General features: G+C 31.2%; 1 protein-coding gene across 1 annotated transcript in view; it reads left to right on the top strand.

Moving 5' to 3' along the window:
- The window catches only part of LOC118188194 (guanine nucleotide-binding protein G(o) subunit alpha-like), a 33,193-nt gene extending 22,227 nt beyond the window's left edge, over window positions 1–10,966 (top strand). Inside the window, exons 6-10 of the mRNA XM_035358567.2 lie at window positions 2,632–2,760; window positions 7,736–7,865; window positions 7,981–8,052; window positions 8,289–8,376; window positions 10,575–10,966. Coding sequence (XP_035214458.1) covers window positions 2,632–2,760; window positions 7,736–7,865; window positions 7,981–8,052; window positions 8,289–8,376; window positions 10,575–10,765 — 610 coding nt within the window. The 3' untranslated portion in view covers window positions 10,766–10,966. The remainder of the gene's footprint in view (window positions 1–2,631; window positions 2,761–7,735; window positions 7,866–7,980; window positions 8,053–8,288; window positions 8,377–10,574) is intronic.
- The last annotated feature ends 2,551 nt before the right edge of the window (window positions 10,967–13,517 follow it).

Genomic DNA, 13,517 nt, shown 5'->3' with positions numbered 1-13,517 from the left:
TAACCCCGAAGAGAGTATCCATTGCTAGTTCAGAGCTAGCTCGGAGCACTGAGATATCCATGAGAGCTTTGATTTTTAGGTGCACTTTGCATTGCACTGTGTTTAATGTTCTTAGTAGTTCGAAGTTCAACTACTGTTTGTGCTCTGTGATACTAAGAAGAGGTGTACAAGTGCTTTTGTGAAAAGTTCCATAACAGCAAAGTTTTTTTTGGGGGGGGGAATTAATTTTATTAAGCTATTGTTGCATGTGTAAGAGTTTGTAATAGATCAAATGTGCACATAACAAGATTAGCTTAATAAAATTTATATTTATCCAAAGAAGCACTTTACTGTTCTGAAACTTTCCACAAAAATACTGGTACGGCTGTTCACAGTATCACAGAACAGAATCAGTAGTTACACTTCAAACAACTAGGAAATCAACAGAATACAAAGTGCATCTAAAAGGCGAAGCTCTCCACAGTTGCTCTGAGCTAACAAATAACTACAACTGAGAAACTGATGATGTCTCCTGTCTTATATAGTTTTTACCCGACCGCTAAGCTATTTCAAGTACTTTCTTCTTGAAATTACTGGAAGGCATACGAGGGCCAATTATTACACAGATCGTCAATTACAATTATATATGGACTGGCCTCCAATGTTGCCGAATGGTCACCAAGTTAGGTGACTTTTGGCGATTTCTCAACAAATTTGCCCACAAAAATTAATTCTCAAACCCTTGCCAGCTTGGCGATATCTCTCCAAATTAGTGAAATAGTCATTTATTCAATGTTAAATAGACTTGCCCTGTATTGTTATTTTTCCGGCTGAGCATCATATCTCTAGATATTTTTTTTTTTTTTTTTTTTGGTTACATTATACAGAAAAATAGAACAATTTCACATATAATTGCACTAAAATCATCTATCTATGTACAAAATTCATAACACTATCATTGGTTCTCTGTGCATTCAATCCATTACAAATCTGTACACATGCAAAAATATCATGCAATTATTTCTTCTGTGTTTATATAAATGCAGCTCATTCAAAGTGGCTGATTGTTCCATTAAATGACGATTTTTCTTATATGAAAAAATATGAGCTTTAATAAATATTAATTTGGATACTCCAAAATGTTACTACAAATGATTACTATAATTTTCATATCAGTATTTTGACATTTAAAATTTTAAATCAGAAGTTGTATATTGAGAGAATCTACCTGTAACAAATAATTATCAGTTTATGATTGGAAATACTTCTTATCAATTATTATTGTTTTTGATTATATGCATTAATTTGGTCTAGAACTAATAATTGTTTTAATATGTATTTTGTGATTTTTTTTTCATTTATAATAATACTAGTTGGTAAATTGTGTCTTTTTTAAGACATATCAATAATATTATATTCTATATATTAAATTGAGTAATAGCTATTAAATGTTTGTAAATAAAGTAAGTTACTTATTTTATTTTATATCTTTAATGTTCTCATGAAGTTATAACATTTAATTTTGATTTCTCCTAATAAACTGTTTAATTATTCCATCCCCCAAAAAATAACACAGCTAAAAAACATAACATATATAGAACATAATAAGGTACATATGTTAGTAATAAGTTTTATGTCAGGTAGTATAAATGCTACATAATCATGGTTGATTTTTCAGTCTGAAATTAACAGTTTATGCACTTTACAATACAATAAGGAAATATGTTCATTTACAAAATAAATAATGAAAATATTTAAAAAAACCTCTTTTTTGTAGTTTAATCATTAACTTTGATATTTTATCATAAAATTTTATCATTTATTGATTTAATATTTAATCATTTAACTTTGATATTTTATCATAAATACACCAAATATTGTGTGTTGTGTTCATGACTATTATTAAAATCATTAAAAATGTCATTTCTGTATTTTATAGAGGGAAAAATTAAATGCTAATGAAATAGCCTTAGTGATAACTGTTATTATTCATTCCAGCTGATTTTGAAGATTTTTTAATTCACTTCCCATTGTGTTTGTCAGTGTTGTTCTCGATAGTTACAAAAAGTATTAGGTGGAACTGCCCATCCAGTTTGTATGCTTTAAAATTAATAGTGCTTTGTTTAATTGATTATGGCAGAATGGGCAAAAGCTTTAGGCTTTAGGAAAGGTACCTGGTATTCATCTTAAATGGGAATACAAGGGGACAAACTACCAGTTTTTACTGGTCTTATTCCTTGGCTGTTGATGGGCTAAAATCAATCAGCTGTACTTGTAATGATTTTAGAAATAAAGTAAAGTATAAATAGAAGATAAAACACTTTTTACAAATAATGCATATAGCTATAGTAAATCGTATGTAACTTTTCATGAATTCTGAAAAACTATTGTAGATATTAGTTAATAAATATAGCTCTTATAAAATGTATCTTAGATCATAATAGTCACCCATATTAAACTACACAATTCTATCCCATATATTTATATCATGAACAATCTGCCTTTTAATAATATCAAGGATACAGTTATGAATCCTCATAAAGCCATAAAATTCCATGTCAGAGAAATATAATATAATTGCTGTATAGTAAATTATGCAATATGATAAGCATTTGATGTTATTCTCATCTCTGGTCTTTGTCTTTTGAAAAGCTTGTTTGAAAGTATGGATCGTATTTGCTCAGAAAAATATGTGCCAACAGCCACTGATGTCCTCAGAGCTAGGGTACGCACAACAGGCATTATTGAAACTCATTTTAAAATAAATGATTTTGTGATACGGTAAGTATCTCGTATTCTGATCTTTTTGTCAAACACCTTTTATTTTCTTGTACTAATCAGTGATTATTGTATGTAGAATTGTTCTGGAAAATTTCTTATTGTCTTTTACTATGGTAATAGTATCATTTGATATTTTTAAGAAATAGTAATTACTAAAACAAAAATGCAGTTGTTAACTTAAATGCATTACCAAGTGGGATATTTTGTGCACTATAAACATGTAATTTTATCTTGTAAAATGTATAAAAATCCTATCTTATTTAAATTTTTGTGAATAACTTTGATGCTACAAATAGTTATATGTGTTGTAATGTATCCTATATATTAATTTTCATTACTGATCAAGACATGGCTAGAGTAATAGACTACAAAAAATACACTACCTGAGAAAGATGCCATGAAAGAATGATTGTAAACAGACCAACTTTGTACATAGACAGATAATAAAGCACTTAACATATGATTTAATTTTCAGAGATGTATAACAGTAAGATACTTAGATCTGCAGGTCATCAATAAGATGCTGTGTCCTCTTTTCAGGCAGTACATTCGTGAACATGTTGTTGCATCGAACTAATTGAATCACTGAATGATGTTCTGTAGTATCATATACCATGTGTTATTGATGTTACTTCTCAGTTCATCTTTATTTCATGAAGAAGGGGGAGGTATTCAGCTGACTCCTAATTGAGTACTACAAATGCTGTACTAGCAAGAGATTAGGACATCTGGTTGGCCAAGGGAGCACTGCATACCTTTTATTGCATTTCAGGGTGAGCCGAGTGGTGTGTAGTAAAGTATCATTTAGTTGAGAAATGGCATTTGGGGTGCCCTGAAGGTATTGGGTTTCAGTATGTTGTCAGCATATTGATATCCATCTCGTGTCCATAATGTGCATTACAGATAAATTCCTGTTAGCACTAATTGCACCGTAAGCCATTACTCTGTGTTGGTAGGCTATATGTCGTTCAGAAATGGTTAAGGCGTCTGTCCAATAGCCATGTTGCCTCCAAACCCTCACATGCTGATGATCATGAGGCAGAAGTGAGATTCATTGTCGCATTCAGCATGCCACACAACTCTATTGTAGCAGCAGTGCAATAGCTTTGTGCATTCTTTGGGGCTTGCATCCTGCATGTTAATCGTCTGATTGATTTGCAGATGCCGTACATGTGTACCCCCACAGAAATTTGCATTTCAATGCATTTGCTGCGTTATGTTGCAGCATTGTCAGACAAAGTTATGTAACCAAACCCTGCTATAGCAAACCAGGCTTATAACATACTTTTTGGTTCTGTCCAATTCCTTGTAGACATAATGTTATTTTGTATGGCTATATGGAACTTATATATAAAATTCCTAATGTATAAAAGTTGGTTATAGCAATAACTAGTGAATATCTTAGATTGAAAATTTATTGTATTTTTCAAACTTTTTTACAGAATATCTGCAATACTTGCAGCAGAAAAATTACTAATTCTTAAATTCGTCCTGTTAAGGTATTGGAATGACAAAAAACACCTTCTACAGATTTGATTAACTTTTTTTCATACTTGTCAAAAAATAAATACTCTAAGTTAAAAATTTTTGCAATGAGAATAATCGCTTTGTTTGGAAGTACTGACATATTATATATCAACAGTCATTTTTCTGCAGTTGAAAATTAGCAAGTCTAAAAATAGAACCAAATTTACTGATGAGCATTTACAATTCATGATGAAGATAGTTTCTAGTAAATTTTTTCTATGTTTATGAACTTTAGTAAATTCAAAATGCCATCAGGTATTGTTACTGAAAGTTGTAGTAAGAAATAAAGAAGTTTATTTACATACAAATGTGCATTTTTTACGTATTTATCAAAGAAAAATTTAATAAAGAAATAGAAAGAGTTTGAATTGTCTTTATTTATTTTCAAACTTTGACCCATTTGTAAAGCTTTTGTAATTTGCTTATTTTTAGTTAAGATAAAAGTAAGTTATTTAATGATTTATTCAATATATTAGAATTATTTAACCCTTTCGTGGGCAGTGGGAAGGTTACTTCCCACCTACATGTTCCTGGGAAATATACCTGTGGGAAGCGCAAAACCCACTATAATATATTGGCTTTGCTATTATAACGTTGGGAACTCTAATTCCCACTTCAGTATTGTGCTGCCATTTGTGTTCAATCGATTGAAAACAGAATTACCACATTTGTTTTGAAAGTTTGAACGCGTTGTGTGAGATCTGTTCCACTGAGACACCTGTTTTGATTTGACATTTGCATTGCTATACGATTCTGCTACAAATGTAAGTAAAACACTATTTTTATTATAACGTTTTCTTATTTTGTATATTTCTGCAGTAACTATCTAATATTGAATAATAAATAATGGGTGAAAAGTGAAAATGCTGTTGCATCATGTATAAGAGCCACGTGCAATAGGTATGTTGGAAAAATTAGAATATTTTTGAAAATATCATTCAATTCTACTGAGAAAAAAAAGATTATTTTGGCATGATTTTTACTGAGGAAATTTTACAGAATATTGTTGACGAAACAAACTCATATGCAAAGTAGCCTAAGAAAAGGGAGAGATTGGGTCATACCACAAAAGACATTATCCTGAACTGGAAAGAAATCACATCAGAAGAATTGAAAGCATGGGTAGGTATGCATATACATCAATTGCCTGAACTGAAAATCTACTGGAGCGCAGACCCTATTCTCAATGTTCAATCAGTAGCAAGAATAATAATCGCAAAGAGGTTCAAAAATATAACTGAGACTTTACATGTAAACGATAACAGCACAAATCCTTGTGGGCAATTTGGGCATGATAAACTCCATAAAGTCAGGCATCCTCTCATAGCTCAATGATTCTATACCTAAAGTCTACGAACCTTCATCAACACTATGAATAGATGAATATATGATAGATCTCAAAGGGAGAACTTCATTGAAGCAGTATATGCCAATGAAGCCTATAAAAAGAGGTTACAAGGTGTGGTGTTTAGCAGACTCTAAGACTGGATATATTCAAAAATTTGAAATTTATTGTGGAAAAGAAACTTCTGATAATAAGGATAAAATATTGAGCTTAGGAGAAACAGTAATAACTAAACTAATGGAAGATGTGAAACAGACAGGTCATCTTATAGCTTATCATAACTATTTGACATCTTTTAGGCTTGTAAAAAGTCTACTTATAAGTGGTCTGTTTTCTGTGGGGACTGTGAGGCTGGAAAGGAAGGATCTTCCACCAATACTGAAGGCTAATAACAAACTACAAAGAGGGGAATCAGTGTTCCTAACTAAGAAAGGTGTTGCTGCAATAAAGTGGATGGTCAAAAAGGCTGTTACATTGTTGACTACTGCACATAATTCAGCAATTATTACATCTGTGAGTCGTACGAAAAGGGATGGTACTAAAACAGAAGTACCTTGCCCTAAAGCTATTGCTGTATGTAACGATATCATGGGAGGGGTTGATTGCTTTGATCAAAGAAAAGAAAGGTACCAAATAGGAAGATCTGTAGAATGGTGGCATCGTATTTTTATTTTCTTATTGATCTTCGCATCGTGAATAGTTTTATACTGTGGCAAGAAAACAAGAGAAACAGAAGTTTAGACCAGCTAACATTCCATATAGCATTAGCTCGTCAACTAATAGACGGATATTCCTCGAAAAAAGAAAGGCCCTCCTGCTAGCTTCCAAGCAAAAAGGTGTGCAGTTCCGGATGATGTACGCTTAGTCAGTGTGGGAAATCATATGCCAAAGATGGTTTCCAACTATAGACGATGTAAGAAATGTAGCACAAAGGCCCAAGAAAAGAGGGCCTGCTATATGTGTGCAGTATCTAAAGTACCCTTGTGCATTGCAACATGTTTTTCATCTTTTCACGGCAAATATTCAGCTTTAAATTGAATTTTCTCTATGACCATAAAAGGTCCCGTGGGAAGTATACTTCCCACCCCTAGAATTTAAATGTAAACAAAAAATTTGGCAAAATAAAATATATTTCCTTAAATGCTATTGTTTAATTGATAATAAAACATAAAAAAACAGGAGAAATTCAAAAGAGAAATAAATGGCCCACGAAAGGGTTAAAATAAATATCAATCTGAAAATTTTATATTTAGCCGTCAATAATGTTTAAATTACAGAATTTAGTTATAATTATCTGAAGTTTCTTGCAGATGCCAGCCTCAAGATTTAATTTTAAAAAGTTTTGTTTTGTCAAAAAAAAAAAAAAAAAAAAAAAAAAAAAAATCTGGGGGAGGGGCTAGCCTGCTTGCTGCTTTCAAATCATGTATTTAATAATAGCAATATTAAACAACGTACAATTTTCAGATTTTATGTTATAGTACTGATAGAATAAGCTAAGTGTTCATACAGTTAACTTTAAATTAAATTTTCTTAAAGTTAAGAAATATGTTGAAAAATATAAAATTTAAAACAAAATATTGAGAGTTTAAGAAATAATTGAAATGCCAAAAATATATTCTACAGCTGACGAATGATTAAAAGATTTTGGCTGCTCTTTACATATTATTTCTTTTCTGTTTAATAATTTTACACTATTTCTTACATAATTTATATATTCTTACACTAGATAATTTCTTCGTATATTGATTTGAAGATTGAGTCATATTTTGCATTCCTTGTATCTCAGTTTACTTATAATTTTCTTTCATAATTTGTTAAATGCAAAATATTTTTCAAACACAGTTACCAGGCAATAGTACATTTTGATTGCATGCACTGTTACCAATATCTAATTTGAATGAAAGCTTAATATTACTTAAAAAACAAGTTTTAACTGAGTAAAAATTAATTTAAATTTTCATGGCCAAATTTCAAAAAGAGTTTGTATTTTATCATTCTAAGTTATTTTTTTATAACATTGTACAAAATAAATTAACCTTCTGTTATTGTACAATTAAATAATTTACATGATTTTCATGAAGTGACTTTTATAACATATTTCAGAATGTTTGATGTTGGAGGACAAAGATCTGAACGACGCAAGTGGATTCAGTGTTTTGATGATGTTGGTGCCTTATTATTTGTTGTTGCATTGAGTGGATATGACATGGTGCTGCAAGAAGACACATCTGTTGTATGCTTTCTTTTTCTTTTATGTATTTTTAAATATATATTTTCAGATCCAAATCATTCTTAAATTTGTATCAATTAATTTAACCATCATACATATTTTTCTCTTTTAAATATAGAATCGACTGCAAGAAAGTTTGCAGTTGTTTTCATCTATATGCAATAACCGCTTCTTCATTAATACATCCATGGTAAGATCTAGCTGCATTTAAATTTGCTTAGTTTTATTTCATTTCAGTGTTATTAATTTATCTTACAATTTATGGTTTTATAGTTTTTATTATATTTTACTACATATGATTTATTTTGTGTTTGTTACATAAAATTGGTTTTATTCATATCATTTTATAATTTTTCTCTTATTTATTTATTTATTGGAAGTATTGCATGATATATATTTTTATTTGCATTAATTTGTATTTTTCAGATTTTATTTTTGAATAAATTAGATTTATTTCGAGAAAAAATACTATATTCTGGAAGACATCTTCGTTATTACATGGTTGATTATGATGGTATGTAAACGTTAAGTATGTTTGTCATGTAAATCTTCACAAATATACATTTATGGAGCAAAACTTATTTCAGAGTTTCTTGTACATATTTGTAATGGGTTATTTATATAATTATTTAACTTTTCATATTAACATCAAAAAGTAGTGCCATATTTTAATTACATATTAGTAGTTATGTAACTATAATAAATTGAAATAAACTGTGCTGACAGTTTTGAGAAAATTTAAAAGCATTAAATATCAAAATTTGGCTACTTCTGGAAATTTTATTTTAATAGAGCCACCATAGTAGATAGAAATGAAAGTATGCAAAATTCTCTTCTCCATGTGTACTATATTACGCCATTCCAATATTGGTCTTCAAGCACGTTACAACAGAAATTATGGAATTTGTTTCATTTTTGTGGATTTATTTACTAACATATACTGTACCTAACACAGAGGTTTTTCCTTCCATTAGCCTCCTCATACAACAGATCAAGAATGAATGCTGCAGAGTGCAGCTATGTATATACAGTGTCTCAGAAAAACTGGAAATTTTGAAATGGAGGTGTACAGAAGGGGGAGTATATAATTGAAAGAGACTTAATCATGGCAATGAAATAGAGCACAGAATTCTACTATATGTATGCATGTTGAGAGAATGAAATGGGTAATAATGAAATAGAGCACAGAATTCTACTATATGTATGCATGTAGAAAGAATGAAATGGGTAATTTGTCTTTAAGATGGCCATAATTCTGCAGTCTTCGAGGGGCATTATTTCTGTGTTTTATTTATAGCAGATTAATTGTCACAGTACTATACATAACTCCATTCCAGTTCTGCCTCACCATAGGCCAGATGATAAAGACTGTTGAATGCTGGTAGTTCAATCCGAGTTTGAACCTAGGCAAACGGGCTCTGTCATAGTTAGTTTTGTAGTTTTCCTCTGGCAGTTCCCTTCCTCCACGAAGGCAGACAGATCTCTTATTCTATGTCTTATTCAAATAATTTAGTCATGTAAATTCTACAGCACTTATTTGATTATCGTATAAGTATTGCAGTTAGTGATATGCCCTGGCCCAGAAGATTCCCTGACTTGACCATATGTGATATTTTCTTCCATAGTCAGCTAGCTACAAATGAAAAAATAAATAACCTATGAAGAAATTGCCTAGCATGCTGTGGATATATCATATCAAGATTTGTTAGTTGTCCTTCAATAAAATTTTTATTGAGAAATAGTGATTATCAACTGGACATTTATCTTCCACACATAAATCTGCCTGTTTCTTCTATGAAATAAATATACTCTATCAATGCCAAGATTAAGCTTTTCAGTTATTTACTATCTTTCATGCGTTTCAGTTTAAAATTTACTATCTTTTTGAAATGCTGTGTATAAATTAGTGTTAATTTTTAGCTAATGTAAAAATGTATTGACATATTTCAAGGCAAACAGTGAATGTTACAAATTATATAAGCATATAATAAATTCAATGATTTTGCAGCCTAATCTTGGAATTGTTTGTTAATATACCTGTAAATTACTTGTAATAAATTTGTTACAACAAATAAAAATACTGACTTTGTAATCTCTGTATCAGTTATCAAACCTGTGTAAGATCAGAATATCGATCATTAAATATTATTCTGATCGTACATAGGTTTAATAACTGAATGAACAACCTAGTGTCAGTAAAATATTGATCATTTAATCCCTAAGTTATTCTTTCTTCAGGTAATGTTATTGCACTAAAGGCAATTTCTGTGAAACAAGAAAAAGAATTACCTTTGAACATGTGAATCTTCACCTTTCACATATGCCATTTTATCTGTCTGACGTATCATATCTTCAAGATTCTGAAAGAACGTTTGATGAAATAAAATGCTCTAGATAATTAGGAATGTATGATTGAAAGTTGATAAGTATTATTGAGAATAAATACAGCGTACAAAAACATTGGGAAGATAAATATTGGAAACATTTAAAAAAAAAAAAAAACACTTAAAGCTCCTCCCCCAGCCTCCACAGATTATTTTTTAGTCATAAAATGAACCCAACTTCTTACTTTGCGATGTGTAAAATGTGCTTAGAATGGTAATGTGCTTCTAACTCGGAGGTGTGTAAAATGTGCTTGAAACTAATGATTATCTATATTCAGTTGATTAATTTACACTTTTAAAACAATATTAACATCATATTTTATTCTAGGTCCAGATTATGATGTAGATAGTGGAGCATTGTTTGCCCAACATAAGTTCCAAGCACAAAACAAGCATTCTGGAAAAGTTATCTATCCCCATTTTACAACTGCAACAGACACTAGCAATGTTCAAGTTGTTTTCCAGGTTGTTATGGATACCATTGTGAGAGAAAATTTAAAGACAGCTACATTGCTGTAAAGTGAAAATGTACATTTTACTGAAGTGCCATGTCCAAAATGTATATAGAATACCATAATCATTTTTATACATATTTATATATACAATGAATGTATATTTTTCCCTTTTTAGAGTTTAGAAGTTGTGTTGTTTAATATTTTGTTTTCTATACACTTTTATCATATGTACAATTAAAAAAAATAAGTAAATGTTCTATTTTAATACTGCTTTTTCTTTATTGTAATCACAAAGCATTTATGATTTAGAATCATTATACTATATTCACATACAAATATGCCAAATATAATTATTGTATGCATGCCAAAGTTCCTTCCATTTTGGAGATACAAACTGTGATAGGATGACTGCATAATACACTCAAAAGTCTTTAATCCGGACTCGTTGGGACTTCGGCGATTCCGGATTATAGATCATCAGTTTAAATCTGGTAAGATGGCATGGTGAAATTATAAAATTAAAAATATTAAACCGTAATTTATGAAATAAAGCGCAATTATGATCTAAAGGGTATCGAAATTTACAAAAAAAAAGGCTTAATATCTATTTGTTTACTTTATTAAACATTTCTTTCAACGCGCGCATGCATAAAGCATACATTACGCATAGTTGAAATTAGAAAATTGCAACCAGAAAACTATTTGATGTGTATTCGTGATATTTATAATGATGAGGAATTTCATTTAAATCATATCAAAGACAGAGTACATCAAGATGAAATACTACATTTAGTAAGGAATTATAAGCCGAATAAAATAAAAACATCTGCCTGAAGATAAGAATAGTGCTGACAGATCAACTTCCATTTCATTGCATGCCGTGACCTTCCTCCCCCCCAGAGCAGCGTGAAATTGATAAACATATTTCGGAATGGTTAGAGAATCAAAGGATATATGCCTTTATCCATTTTTTGTAGCAATTCCACTTTTTGTTTGATGGACATTTTGTTTGATCGAAACATGCTTACGCTTTGTAGATCCTTTGGTAGCTCCAGAATCGGAAATTCTTTTTGACATAATCGAAAGTTTAAGCTTACTTTTATAAAATTGCTCTAACAGTTTGTAAAAAATAATAAGCCGGATTCAATTAGAAGATTAAGGAACAACGCAATCTGAAACATTAACTGAAATAGATAATTTCAGCTTAGCTTGTACCGTCCGTTATACATTAAACGCGCATGTGTAAACGTATTATGCCCATGCGTAGACGCAACATCCGGATAAAAGACTGTATTGAATGGCTGGAGTCTTTTACCAGTAAATAGAAAGCAATGTAATGTATAAATTCAAGTTTCTGAGAGTAACTTGAATGTTTATAGGCTTAAAATGGCAAGCAATTAGGAGTAGATCAGACATCATTTACTGTAGAAATTTGTAAGGGCACGGCTGCCATTTGTCAACTGAATGGAATGAATGGATGCTGTTCACAGTACTGCATCTTGTCCCTGCTTTTAGGATTTCAGGTGTGCATACATAGATGTACTGATTAGTTATACACTGATCATTAAAATTAAAAGATAGTGAGAAAAAATATGCTCACTAAGTTAATGTTGCAAGCAATGCCCAATGCTATAATTATTTATGTTAATTAAATACAAATGAACACAAAATTGCACTTTCACACATACTTAAGCACCAGAAATATGCAAATTTGGTGTTTGTGCACAATCGATGCATGTTCGAATTCCAATCTATAATGTTTAAAGTGAAAGGTGTTTCTAAGAGTGATCAGTATACAGTAGTTATGGCAAAAAGGCATCATTTAAGTGAAGTTCAAAAGTGGCAAATAATTGGTAGAATCAGGGGATGTCAAATACAAATGGAGGTCGCCCAAGATTTGAATATCCCTCAAAGTGTCATATCAAGAGTTTGGAGCTGCTGTTTAAGCATTGGGTCAGTTGATAGACAGCCTGGTCAAGGGTCACCAACAGCAATAACTTCATCAGATGAGTGTTTTCTGTTACTGTTGGCTCGAAGAAACCGCAAAGCAACTATGAAATATTTAGTTTCAGACCTTCAGGCTGTTACAGGAACTCGAATTAGCCATTCTACTGTTGCACGAAGGCATAACGAGCTTGGAATGTATGCGAGAAAACTAATGCTTTGTGTTCCACTCATTCCAATTTCCAAAAGGGCTCATTTAAACTGATGCTGTCACCATGTTCACTGAAGGAAAGTCCAGATATGGTTTGAACAGTGATTCTAGACGTGTTTTGATTGAAGAGAGGAAGGAACATGCTACTTGCCTTCCTTTATCTGTGAAATGTCCCGTTTCCACAACTGGGGTTTAATGGTTTAGGAAGAATCCTGACAGATGGCCTCACCAAGTTGCATATCTTTCTAGGAAATTCTGTAACCATTTGGAGATATGTGGACCCAAATAAGACTGTTTAAGGGTGCTGTTGGACCACAGCTTTTACTAATGGATGACAATGCTCGGCGTCATCGAGCATATTTGGTATCAGAATACTTATAAACAGAAGATATTACTCGAATGGACTGGTCACCTTACTCACCTGATTGAACATGTGTGGGATGCCTTAGGGTGCTAAATTCCTCCCCAGACCCTCCAAGTGCACTACAAGTAAATCCTAGTGAAACGTGCACTAGAAGAATGAAATCAAGGTGCGAGATATGCATATCTGTCTGATATGACCATATACCACATTAAAGAAAAATGTTTTCCACAAGAGGCGACTTATTTTTCCTGTCATTTTCCCAAAATTTGGTTTTTATTTCAATATTTTTGCAAATAA

Source organism: Stegodyphus dumicola, chromosome 2, assembly GCF_044657685.1.
Source record: "Stegodyphus dumicola isolate Sdum_Otavi_A_Nest chromosome 2, ASM4465768v1".
Lineage (NCBI taxonomy): Eukaryota > Metazoa > Arthropoda > Arachnida > Araneae > Eresidae > Stegodyphus > Stegodyphus dumicola.
The sequence above is the reverse complement of the archived record's forward strand: the minus strand, read 5'-3'. Positions and strand labels throughout refer to the sequence as shown.